This window comes from Euprymna scolopes, chromosome 8 (assembly GCF_053919585.1).
Source record: "Euprymna scolopes isolate OS-2025 chromosome 8, ASM5391958v1, whole genome shotgun sequence".
In the NCBI taxonomy this organism is placed as follows: domain Eukaryota; kingdom Metazoa; phylum Mollusca; class Cephalopoda; order Sepiida; family Sepiolidae; genus Euprymna; species Euprymna scolopes.
The window spans coordinates 79,756,725-79,771,093 of NC_136489.1; the positions used below are offsets into that span (position 1 = coordinate 79,756,725).

Sequence of the window (14,369 nt, forward strand, 5' to 3'; positions counted from 1 at the left end):
TGTGAATGTTCAGTTTTGCGATCTTCATATAATGTGGTAAAAATGTCTACACCTTTCATATGTTACTATAAAAAAAGGTTACTTTAATTGTAATATACCAACTTTGAAAAGAATGAACTTTATTTTATCAAAACAAAGAACTCAGAAGAATTAAATGTTTTCAAGACATTGATGTACTTGTGCAAGAGAAAAATCAGCAGAAATAGTATAGAGCAAAAATAGAAAAAAATAAGTTTGTTTATTTTTATATGCTTGCACAATTTCATATTCAGTGCATGCATATCTAGGTAAGAGTAAGACTGCACATGTTGAGATAGTGGAAAACTAGCTTTGTTAATTAGAAACAAAAATAGATTTTCAGTATAAAAGACTTGGATAGGAGAGATCATAAAAAAGTTAAAATTAAAAAAAAAAAAACTTTGTTTTTTTTCTTAGTTTAATAAAACTAGGAACCTTTTCTTTAAATTACTGTCAAAATAAAGATCTCTTATGCATACAATCTTTGCAAACAGATTCAAATGATTAGAAATATGGATCCTTATCTTAACATACCAATTTATAACTCCCTTTTATACTTATGAGCAGATTGTTTTATGGCACAGCAACTATCTAAGCCATTTTGTACCATATCATACAGCAGAAACCATATCAGTAAATTTTTAAACTAAGATTGAGGTTTTAAGTTTAACAAAAATTATCACAAATGTAAAAAAGCTGAAACTAAGACCATTATTATCCCAAATATATAAACCAAAATACTGACCTTGTTAAAATGATTACAAAACAAACAAAAAAAATAGAAAGGATATATATTTAAGCCATTTTAATGGCATCTAGCTTCACAGATAAGGAAAACTACTTTTTATTCTACAAAACAAAGGCGAACATGGATAAGTTTTTAAAAAAAAGTCGCTAAATTGATTTGGAAAAAAATAATTTTTTTTTTTTTTTTTTTTTTTGCTTTATCATCAATACTATAGGTCATTTTAGAGGGAAAAAAATGTAATATCTGTTTCTTCAAAAGGAGCTGGAATTGATTTAAATTGTTAAGGTAATCTATTATTTGAAAGGTAGGCACATTTTTCAAACAGCATGGTTAAAGTTTGAATCAGATAGTAAATCTAGGTATATCCCACAGTAATGCAAAGACAAATTTGTATTTACAAACTTGGATAGGAGAGATCATACAGGTTATAAAAGATTAGAGGCTATAAAAATAAAAAAATAAATTAACCTTTTTTTTCTCAGTAAAATCAAACTAGAAACCATTTCTCTAAATAACTCCCACAAAGATCTGTTATGCTTACAATTTTTGCAAATAGAATGGAAAACAGGTCCTTATGTTGACAAACCAATTTATAACTCCTATAGAATTCGTATTTATTCTAATGCACTGAACCTTTTAAATGACAATATCTTATTTATATTCTGTAGCTTTGACCTTGGATGGAAATTCAGAATAGAACTAAAATCATTTTATGAATCACATGCATAGCCAAACAAAGCCGAACTTAATGTCAAGATTTAAATTCTACCAATTTGACAGATGATAAAATCAGGTACTTATAAATTTTACACATCTTTTACAGAAAATATTAAAGCAAAACACAAGGTGTAAAAACAAAACCAGCAAAACTGATAAAGCAATGATCAAATGCAGAAGTGCAAAGATTTTCAATACCCTCCCCATACCCAAAAATAAGTAGACATTTTACCTTCACAATTTTCATCTAAAAGGAGTAGGAGAAAATAATTTGTATATAAATAGAAATAAAATGGCATTACATAGCTTATATTACAACTAATGATTTATAAATGCTAAAGACGAAGATGACAAGAAAAACCTAACACTAAACTGGTTAGAGCTACACGTATACATCAGCTTTATACTTTGAATAATTGTAAAAACATTGCAGGGAGTTTTCCTACATGCAACATACGTGATAAGATATTTATGAAAAGAACAAGATGAAAATTGTTTTATTTTGTTTTTTTTAAGTAGAAAATTTTAAATGCAAGAAAAAACTTTTATTGTAGTCGATGAACTTACAATTTAATAGACAAGTTTATCATTTTTCATATATTGCATTGACACTGTTCGAAAAATAAGCTGAACCCACCACAAGCAGAAAATGGGATTCAATTTATGGTTAGTGACAAAGTAGAAATTGTTAAAATTAATCTAGTCATTTTCACAAGTTATAAAGTCATTTTAATAATGTTCTTTAATAGAATTTGTTCCTTACGGTGTATGCTTATTTTTAAGCAATATTGTCATTGTCAAGATACACTGGGTTTACAACATAAAATGCATACAAAAGTATAACAGAAATGAAAGTCACATGAAAAGTTTCATACGCAAATGTTTGCATCACAATTACTTAAATGATGCATTCAAAAAGTAAATAATGAAAACATAAAATCAAAATAAAAAGAGCAGGTACCTTTAAAAAAAAAAAAAAAAAAAAAAATTGCGAGGTAATATATAATACTTAAGAATCTACATTTGAAGCATTTTTCGTAACGATGGATAATAAACAATGTTTGGAAAATCCTGATCATTCTTTTTGATCATTTAAAGGTCTGAGAACGATTTAAAAAAAAATTAGTTATTCTTTTCAAGTTAACCAATTCAATACTAATTCAGATGTTATTGACGTGCAGAGAAAAATGATAAAAAACTACATGCAAACTAAGATTATTTAAGACAAATTTTCAGATTTGTGTACTCTAAACATTTTATATATGGTATATTGTCTAAATATTAACAGTAAAATAACATGCATTTTGAACAATTGACCTATCTGGGTTACTTAAAAATTTACACTTAGAAAATTAAAAATAATGCTGTATGTAAAAGTGAATTGAATTCACAAAGGTTATTGAATAATGTGAGGAAATAATTTTTTTAAAGTAATTAAAAAAAATGAAAAGAAATATGACTAAAAACAACTTCACAAAATGAAGTCAATGATGGTGAATTTGTTAAACAATAATTCGTGCAAAGTTATGAGTTAGGGATGGGGGTATGTATTCATATATTTGTTAAAAAAACAAAAAAACTAATAGTTGAAGTATAAATAAAAACTTAAAAATAAACTATTTTTAAAACTATAGGTAAACCTGTCCCGAAGCAGACAATATTTCCTTGCTATCTTTGTAATGATTATTGGAAATCTGCAAATTTTAATCCACCATTTTCATTGATATTGAAATAATTCTTAGGATTAAAATCAATTATATAAATATTCACGCATTAAAAACTTTTTCATATCAAATCACGACAAAGTTATTGAAGTGTTTTTATGCATTTAATTTTCTGCCATCTAAAATGTATGCGTAAAAATCAAAATTTCTGAGATTTGTGATATTTAAAGACAGGTTTTGGCAAATAGTGATTAGTTTAAAAATACAAAAATAAATGCAGAATAAACTGTTTTCTAACAAAAAGAAATGCATTGGGCAATACTTAAAGATTAATGTTTTAAGACTTCAATACTTAAGTTAAAAAATGAACGCTGATAAAAAAAAAAAAAAGTGTGCATGTTGAAGAGAATGATAGAATTTGTTAAACTGATGTATGTCTACTGAAAGCAAACACTACGGTTAAGCCAAGATCAGTTTAATATTAGAGCGCCTTGCAAAGATACATGCATAGAACTGAGAAGGAAAAAAATTGAACTAAGTGAATTCCAAGGTTCCGACACAAATAGTAACAGATTACAACTTTTCAAAGCTGGCACTGTTTTCAGATTTTAGTCACTTTTAGAAGATCTAAATCATGTTATTGCCTCAAATTAAAAACAAAGTCACATTAAGTTAATATACAAAGAGTTAATTTACAAATTCACCAAAATAAACATTCTATTTCTTCACACACACACATAAAAACATGTATTTTTTTTTTTAAATCCCTTCTACATAAAGAGGGAAATATGCCTTTTTTTAAATATAAAAATTTGTCATGTTTAGTTGCAACCAATGACACATACATTTACTGTCCTTTAGATCAAGCCGTCACAAAATATAACATACAACAAACTGAGTGAACAAACAGTTATAGATCAATTTAACCTATGGAATTTACGGTGACTGGTCTTTATGCATGTTGATTTTGGTACTAAAATTTTTAAAGAAATTAAAAAATAAAATGTCATATCTTAATGAAGTTTTGCAGAAAAATGTAATTTCCAAAAATAAGGAAGCAGATGTCATCTTAACGAATTATAACTAAAGAAACCTCATTTTAAACTACAATCCCCAAAAATAAAAATTTGTATTTTTTTAATAATTGATACTTGCATTGCTCCAACATAAAAAAAAAAGTTACTTTCAATTTGATAGGAGTTAAATAGAATCATTTCAGCTAAGATTACAAATAACAGGCATAAATTCTGTTCAGTTTGAAGTTTGATAAGATATCAAAAGGGGAATTGGCTGCATGAATTTAGTTATTAGCACTGGAGATTTTAAATATGCATTTTGTTGAAAGCAGGGTTGCAAAATAGGAGTTAAAGGTTTTGGAAAAAGTTGAACTCTTAAAAATACTAGAAGTCGGGATTTTTTTCTTTAATAAATTGAATAGTGGAAAACTACGGAGTCAGATATTTTATGATTCTAGAAGTCAGAGGTTCAAAGTTTTATAATCTTGGCAGTTGAAGCCAGACCTTATACATTCCGACTCAACAACCCTGGTTAAAAGCATGCAAAGAATGTCAAGGCCATGTCAAAGTGAGAGTACAAGTAACCCTGCCATCCTTTGTATATACAGTGCATATGGTTAAATAAAAAAATTAAAACATACTGAATATTAATGGGACAAATGAAGAGGGTAAATTAAAGCCAAAATTGTGAATAGGTGAATGTTTATAAATCACAAAGTGGATTATTCAACCGATCATATTAGATGTAATATTAATCGAGTGAAATAAAGAGAATTAAGGAATCATGAAAGGTTTAGTAAATAGTGAACTGGTTAATAAAAAATGAGAGAGAATGAAAGTAGTGACAGAATAATTTGTGTCGCATTTAAATGTCGGGTGGTGTAATGAAAAAACCAACAAGGCACAAAAATAAAGCCCTCAGAGCACAATGCAAACACTTCAATTTGCTTACCTCATCTAGAATAGTTCACAAACAAGATTTTTTTTTGTCATTTTTTTTTTTTTTAATATTTTAAGTGAACAAAAACAGGAGAGGAAGAAGGCAAAAAAAATAATAATTCTATGTGAAAGTCACATGAATTAGATTTAAGGTTTTTTTTTTATTTTTATTTTTTTTTTCATTTTTCTCCCCACCCCCACTGACATCTTTCACTTTCTCACAGATTTCATTCTCTTCCAAATTCTAATATGCATGTAAACAATCAAAGATAATATTTGGAGAGAATAAAGAAAAAATAAAAAAATAAAAAAAAGTAAAAACAAAATATAAAATCTCTTCAATTTTCCATTTTGTCATGAAGAAATCAAAATAAAAAAAATTTAAAAAAAAAAAAAAACTAAAGAAAATGAAAGAAAAAGAACAAGCTGTAATAGAGAAACAGCCAAATTGGATGCCTCTATATGCAACCTGAAATCTGATTCAGTGTGTATGGATATATATATATATATATATATATAAAATATATATGTGTACATATATACAGACAGACACACGTTTATAAGTATTATATTAAAAAAATTAAAGAAAAATTAAAAAAAAATAAATAAAAAATTATAAAAAAAAAAAAAAAAAAAAAAAAAGGAAGGATACACGCATTCTATATGAATATGCAAGCTGGCACCAGCTTGTTATTGAGAAACTGTCTTTCTGAATAGATAAATGTTACTTACTGCCCAGCCCTAATTTTATTGACCCTGCAAGTGGAAAGAGAAATTTTACTTTTTTCAGCCTTTTCTAATGACATGAAAACAAGTTGACAATCGTTGCGACATCACTAAGAACGGCTATACCAGCATCAGTGTTAAAACCACTTGCTGCCAGAACAATTTAGCTTTCTAAAAAGTTTCTAGCAACAGCAACTAACTATAAAACAACACTCATTGCAAACAGTTTTGTAAATGAGAAGAGAAAAGGGGAGGGGTATTAAAAATACAAACAGCAAACATGTCTATAATTTAAAATAAAAAAAAAAAGAAAATGTGGTCATCAGGTGTTAAAAGTGACTTCATGAGGGGGATATATATATATATATATTTAGATAGATCTAGATATATAAAAATAAAACAGCAATAATAGTGAGGTAAGAAAGGAGATCCCTGAATATTAATCTAAAACTAATAAAACAAATATAGGAATTTATTTTTAAATCATGCACTAAAAGAAATGTTGATTTCTTGCATATGACTGCAAATTGTAAAATTCTTTTTGCTACTGTTTACATAATTATTGGAATTTCATAAGAAAATAAAACACTTTATTCACAGATATTTCTGTAAAATGTTTTATATAGACACTACAGTTATATACATAAGCAATAGTTAAAATTATACTCATTATCAAAAAAGTTACATAAACAAAATAATTCAAATCATTAATGGGTTTTCATAAGAGGAAAAAAGAAAAAAGTTTTTAAAAATCAAGGTGTTCTATTACTGCCTTTTTTGCTTCGAGAGGAGAAAAGGAGTACTCAGATATTTTAATAGGATTATATTAATATGTTCAATATTTTACTTCAGTATCAGACTTGTCTGGATACATATTTAAAAGATGAGCATGGCAATAAGGTTGTCACATTTTATTAAAGAAATATCTTTAAAAAGTGAGAAAGTATGGCCAACAAAATTATTAGGAAGAAAATTTAACAGAATTAAAAAATAACTTATACAAAGAAGTTTTTTTCATTATATATTCATTACCTCAAATGAGAGAGGGATAAAATGTGAGAAATAATTCAAAGCCATGATTTGCTAAGAACAGAAAAATTTCTAAATACAACCTATCATAAAAATTGTGGGCAATAATTGTTTAAATAGCTAGAAATGCATATAATTAAACAATAATTGTGAGGAAACTGAAAAATATAGATTTTAAGAAGCTTGAAAAGTAGTAAAATTTATAAATAAAATTGCTTCTAAATCTAAAACAGTTAATTTATCATTTTTGTGACAAAGTAAATAAGCACTTGTTTGATCACCACTTAAGGAGAAAGCAAGTCATGATATGTATTAAATTTTAACTTAAAACTAATTCTAACATGACAATCATCTTATTTTATTAGTTCCCAACTTGCTGGCAAAAAGAAACAATTCTAAATGGAGAATAAAAGTTACAGAGCACCTCACATTTCTAAATTATGTGGCTATCAAATTATAAAAATGAAGGCCATTATATTTAACACGTAAAACTTATTACTGCAGTTGGATATTTGCCACAAGGTCACATCTGTTAAGATTTGTAGATTAAAGCAAAAGCTGAATGGCTCTGAATAAGGTGGGGGAGGGGAGAAAGAGACAAAGAGAATGTATCTAATTTTATTCAAAGTTGAAATAACATCACAAAATCGAGATGTTTATGTATGGAGCACAGCATATATGTAATACTTACTGCTTGTGTCTTGTTTAGGTTGATTACTAGGAGATGTTGCCCAGTTCACCTTCATCTCCTGAATTAGAGAGAAAAAGAAAATCAGTAAAACTCATACAATAAGAAATCACTGAAGAAAAATGGGTTAAAATTATTAGCAAATTTTGGGGTGCATTTGAATATTTTATTTTATTCATAAAAAAAACACACAAAATCATTCTATAAGTGATTCACAGTTATTTTTTAATTGGAAAACAAGAGAGATTGGTAAAACTAAATTATCAAAATGGCAGCAATAAACAAGCGTGCAGAAGTTGATCATAACTCGACGGACAACTTATCTAAAGGTGAGTGAAAGCTGATAGCATAGTAGGTGTCACTAATGACTAGGGCATGATAAAAAGCTTTCTTTGTAAAAACCTATTAGAATTAAGGCCTTTAGGTTTACAAACTTTAAGAACTAAGGTATGAATGGGAGTAATCATGAAAACTAAAGATATCTATAGTGTTTATATGTACCCATTTACTTACATCCCACAAACGATAACATTAGATAGGTGAGGGAAATATAGTTATCCCAAAGAGGCATTTTTGATCAGAACAATACCTACATAGTGCCTAATTATTAGGTGCTATGTAGGTATAAACACAAGATTGATTTTTCTTTTTTTTTGGGAGGGGGTACAATTACCAAAAACAAAGCATTGTAAAACAATTGCCTCAGTCTACAAGGATTTTTCCATCACTGAATGAGGACAGAAAAGATGGAGTGTATCAGAACAGATACTACACTTTGCTCATAAGAATTTGGCACCGTTATAAACGAGGGCACCTGAAGCAACAGGCAATAACTCATCCCATCATCCTCAAAAAACAAAATACTCAAGATCGAACAGATGCTAAACTTTTATCTTAGCTCTCAAGTCCTAAATAAAAATGTATATATATTTTGAAAATCCTTAAAATAACATTTACTCAATTTTCTTAAAAGAAATCAAATACAATCGTTTTAATTGGTTAAAAAAAAAAAAAAAAAAAAAAAAAAAAAAAAAGGTTTTAAGTTGATAAAAAATTCTAGACACTCTGCAGTTAGACCGTGATTTATATCAAGGAACATTGAACAACTGTTTCAAGTTTGATGTTCTTAAGATATTTAGATTGACAAATCTAATGTTTCTCTATTCTTAATGTACAGAAAAGTAAATTCCGCTCACATGAGACAATTTCAACATTGTTACACACATCTAGATGCTAGTATTTCATATACTAGCTACACAGAAACAAATGTATTTTTCACTTTGAAGTTAAAACTTGAAAGATTTATTAATTATAAGTCAAGTTCAACTTCCAATAAAAAAAAAAAAAAAAAGCAAAACCTAAAATAGTTTAAACTAAAAAATAAAGATTCAGTGTTCAAAAACGATGTTTGAAAATAGTAGCAGTCAGAGATTACCAGCATGATGCTTGGAGAAAGAGGAAACAACACACATACACAAAACGTTGGTCCATTGACAAGTTTCTAAACAAAGGAAAGTGAAATTTTAAGTTTACAAACTTGGAAAGATATATATATATATACACACACACACATTAATGTAAATAAAATAATTCTGTCTAAATACACTATATATATAGTGTATTTAGACAGCATTATTTTATTTACATTAATGTGTGTGTGTGTGTGTGTATATATATATATATATATATATATATATATATATATATTAATGGTATATATTACTAGAGAAGGTGGGAATGGGGACAAAGTTGTGAAAATACAATAGAATTTAAATAATTTCATTAACTATTTTAATAAATCTCACAATAAAGCATTAAACCAAAAATAAACAATTTTGTTTTCAATTCATAAAAAGAAAGCAAAGAAACTAGAAAATAAAGATGACCGTAATGGTAGGGGGAGGACACACTAGAGCAGATCAAGCATAATGAAACAAAGTCAAGAAATACAAAAGCTATTATTCTGAAAATGCTTAGGAATGCATGGGATAGGAAGCAAAGAAGTAATAGATGTTAACTCTGACAATCATCTTGGACAAAGGCAGTGTGTGTGTGTGTGTGTGTGTGTGTGTGTGTGTGTGTGTGTGTGTGTGTGTGTGTGTGTGTGTGTGTGTGAAGTAGGAAGCTGGCAAAAGAATGCATTCAATAGAAGAAGGAAGGGGTGGGTTAAGATGTTGAAAAAAGTTGGAGCAAGAGAGTATGCAATAGAGAGAGGAAAATAAAAACTGAAGCTACAGATTTACATACTGGTTGAGATGGAATAATGATGAATGGAGCAAGTAGCATTTTTATAAATCCAGGATGTGAGGAGGCAAGCTGGGTTTGAACACCAACAGAACCACAAGACTCCCAAGCAATGGCAACACACTGAGACGAAGTGGACAAACCGAGTTGTTGTTGTTGTTGTTGCAGTAGCAGCAACAATAGTAAGAGCAGCAGCAGCAGGAGTATTAGCAGCAGTGGCAGTAGCCAAGATAAATAGAAGGGGGTGGGGGTCTAACTATTCATAAATATTATCATAAAATGATGTATGCAAAACTGATCACAGAAAAGGGTAAATCAATTTATATAAATATTTTATTTTGTTTTTTTTTTTTAACTGGGCTGATCTCATTAAACATCTATGAAAAATTATGCTAAGCTAAAAATAAAAAAGAGAAGAGGGGTGGACATGGTTAAAGTATAGAAGTCAAAATCTAATAATTTTTGGAATGAAATGTATTGAAATAAAAGTAAAAGAACTGTTGGAGATCAGTTGAAAAGCAAATGCCAATAATAGCTAGGAGTTAGTGATGACCAAAAATTCATGTAGATTAAGGGAGGACAACAGTTGGGCATTCAGAGAAAATAAATAGAATGCGTTGATTCTGTTAAACTTAAAGACAAAGCTGTGATAGCAGTTGGGCTGATTCTAAATCAAGAACTCTACAAGACATGCAAAGTTTTACAAACACGTGACTGTTACAAAAAAAAAAAAAAAAAAAAAAAAATTAAAAAACGCTTTTTAAATAAAAAGTATCTAGAATACCTACTTCAATTTATAAACATACATATACCTTAAGTAATTTAAACATTTACCTTTCAATAAAATACTAAATATGATACAAGATTGGTTTAACTTTGAGAATCTACCCCGACCCACCCAAAACAAGGTACACTAAATAGCTAAGATCAGACCCTGTCTGCATTCTCTGATAGGGTGCCTTTGGCAACCGGCAATACCACCAGCCTTTCCTAAAAGAGGTAATGCTTGGGAAAATGATCACCAGTACCAAATAGAAGCACACTCCACTGATATACACCACAAGTCAGGTAATTTATTGCAAAGATTTTTGCTTTACATTGAAATTGAAAGTTAATGTATAAAAAAAAAGTTGTACAAAACTTTATACAATTTCTAAAAAAGTTATGCTTTTAAACTTTCTTAGGTCAAAATACTATCTTGGCCCATCTAAGAGAACATTCCATGTCGAGAAACAGACAAAAGACATTGGCAGAAGGAATTATCTTACCGGAGGTGTTTGCGTAGCAGTTTCCATAAGCATTTTGAGTCAACTAATAATACTAGAATATCCAAGGTAGAAAGTGAAAACACATCAGATCCTGGCTTATGTACAAGTCGACAATATGAAAATATATAAAATATTAACCACCGCCAGCTGCAGTTGTAGCAACATCAGCTGAAGACATCTCTCACTCCAGTAGGGTCATTCGACAAACAATACAAATACAAAAATATTTGATTGGGCTCAAGTAAAGGAAATCCCGACACAATGAAGCAGCTATAATGTGCATTGCAATAAAACCAACATTAATGGATTGTTTTTCTTTTCTTGGTGGTAGCACATCCTATTGGGAAAAGCCCCGATCATTCTCATGACAGTGGGCGGAGCTAGGAAGAAAGTATTCTAGGAGGGTTGTTAAAATCCTTCAGAAGGCGTGATCCACATTAGTTTACTATTAACCTCAGCCTGGACTTGACTGGACTGAGAGTAGCAGCTGCTGTGGCAAGGACAACTGGCTGCTTCAGCAAGGAACAAGTCCTGTGAGATGCTGCCGCTACCGCAACTGCTACTGCTGCTGATGCAGACAACTACTGCTGCTCCTATCTCTGGCAACTACTACAGCTCCTATTATAGCTTTAGCCTAACACTACTACAACTACCGGTGCTGCTGCTGCTGCTGCCTTTTCCACATCAATAGCTGCTTAGATCCAGTCAGGCATTCATTTCAGAAAGGACTGCACTTAAAAATGGCTTTCAGATCTACTTCAAAGTTACACAGACAAGCAATGTAATTTGAATGAAAAAGGAAAAAAAAAGTTCCAGTTCTTCACAAGTGGACTTCCCCACCCCGGAATCAAATCAATATGCTTTGCATAAACTAAGAATAGTATGAAGTTTATGTAGCCAACCATGGAGAGCACCACGGCTTCAGTTTATCAAATATTATCTAATTAAAAAGCATCTGAGTAAAATGAAAAACATTTTCCAAGACACTTGAATGATTTTTAATTTAAAATGATTGCAACAAGCAAAAATTGCACAACCAGAAAACAGTTAATGTTTGGGGGGAAAATGCATGCACACAAATCTTTGAACCTAAGGTGTGTGTATATACATATGAGTAATCCAAATATACTTTTATTGTAATTTAAAATGTTAATCTGCTAAAAGTCAATTTTCTTTATATTTGAAAAATAATCTTGCAGAAAACATAAAAACATGCTCATTATAAGTCTAATAATTTAAAAAAATAACTATACTATAGAAAGTAAAAAAAAAAAAAAAAAATTAACACTTGTTTTTGTTTTTCATGCAGTTATTTTCAATCAACAAACAAATTATTACACACATTTCATAGTGTGTATATATATATATATATATACACATACACACACACACAATCAATGCTTACTAAGACCAAATATCAAATTTAATTCACAGCATAAGTTTTTCCGTGTCCTACTTACAAATATAAACATAAATGTTAACTATAAATATAAGCATAAATGTTAACTATAAATATAAGCAGAAATGTTAACTATAAATATAAGCAGAAATGTTAACTATAAATATAAGCAGAAATGTTAACTATAAATATAAGCAGAAATGTTAACTATAAATATAAGCAGAAATGTTAACTATAAATATAAGCAGAAATGTTAACTATAAATATAAGCAGAAATGTTAACTATAAATATAAGCAGAAATGTTAACTATAAATATAAGCAGAAATGTTAACTATAAATATAAGCAGAAATGTTAACTATAAATATAAGCAGAAATGTTAACTATAAATATAAGCAGAAATGTTAACTATAAATATAAGCAGAAATGTTAACTATAAATATAAGCTAAATTTTAAAATGTTAATAAATTTTTTTTTAAAAGTGGTTCATTGAGTAATTGTAATTATCCCATGTTAATGTCCATGAAAAATTCTTTGAAAGAATATATTCCACCAGACGGAAATATGAAAACCACTCCTTTACCCATTCTTTGTTAAAGGGGTTTTGTAGCAGAGAACTAAACAACAGTACACTTCTAACCCCAGATCAATTTATTTTCAAAATCTGTTAGACTAAATGTTAATAAGTTCTGAATTCAAAATTGAAATGTTCAAAATAGACAATTACAACCTAAATATTGATAACTAAAAACTTCAAAACCTAGTTAGAAGAATTAGAAACAAAAATATTTTAGAAATTCAACTCAAAATAACTTTACACTTGTTTGGCTTGAAAATTCAAAATGAGTTTTTGTGAAACTCTTATAAATTTTACATCTTTCATATATATGTCAATGTTTCTGATTTTTTTTTTTTAGTTTTATGTAAATATATACACACACACAGACACACACACTAATGAGAAAAGCAATAACTAACATTAGCAAAATAAAATATTAGATAAGCTAAGAGACTAGATAGAATTTTAGACTAAAATGATTCAAAATCTGCAACTCAATATGCATTACTATAAGTTATTTATCACAAGAATTTTGCCTACAAGATGTAAGAAAAGGTTTCAAATAAACAACTTTCGATTTCACCACAAATTGTTATGATTTAATGGCATTACAGAAAATTGGTGAATATATTTAGCAAGAAATATATTTAGAAAGACTTGTTTTTCATATAAATAAATACTAGCTGTACAACAGTGCCTAGGTGAGTAATTGTCGGCTTGAAAAACTCAAAATTGTTTAATTCTTTTTATTGCAGTAAGTATTCAATACTTAAGTTACAGATAACACACATTAACATCTAATCGGATAGTTTTAATAGCAAAATAAATAACCTGAATTTGTAAACATTGTAAAAAGACTTTTAAAAAGACAAAAATAGCATGGTATTTTTTTTTAAATCTTTTCAAGTACTTTAAATCAATGTTTTCCAAGTGTAACTAAGGAAATTAACATGATTAATGACTAATTAAAATAAACATCTACATTTGAAATATTTAGATTGGCCCGAAGCATAGAAAAATCTCAAATAAGGAAATGTTTAAATCTAAATGTAAAGTAAAATTCTCTTTCAGTTTGAGAGTATCAAAGTGCTTAAAATCCAAGATCATTTCACATAGTTTTAACTGGTTCGTTTGAAAAGATTTGTATACTGGGCCAACGGTTGTGATACTCTAGTCATACAAAAAAAATTTTTTTTTAATTACTAAACACTCATATGAATCAATGGAAAGTGGAGTAATCTAGAGAAAGGAGTGGAGTTCTCCCCTATATCTTTGTGAAATTACCTACATACGAACATGTTGAAAATTAAATATTTTACATTTATTTTACCAAAGCATTAGATATTAATAAAGC

General features: G+C 28.6%; 1 protein-coding gene across 38 annotated transcripts in view; it reads right to left on the reverse strand.

Moving 5' to 3' along the window:
- Positions 1 to 14,369, reverse strand: part of LOC145283618 (nucleolysin TIAR-like) — a 110,537-nt gene that overhangs the window by 74,926 nt on the left and 21,242 nt on the right. For 15 of the 38 annotated variants that reach the window (XR_013868648.1, XR_013868646.1, XR_013868653.1 and 12 more), the window contains 2 exons: positions 7,549 to 7,606; positions 5,835 to 5,858 (listed from right to left, as the gene is read on the reverse strand). Coding sequence is in view for 10 of the 38 variants with exons in the window: in XM_080132561.1 (XP_079988687.1) it covers positions 5,835 to 5,858; positions 7,549 to 7,606 (82 nt within the window). In the remaining 28 variants the exon portion in view is untranslated. Of the gene's footprint in view, positions 1 to 5,834; positions 5,859 to 7,548; positions 7,607 to 9,792; positions 10,007 to 11,057; positions 11,978 to 14,369 lie in introns of those variants that run through there. The other 23 variants (XR_013868656.1, XR_013868654.1, XR_013868658.1 and 20 more) reach the window with 6 other exon arrangements.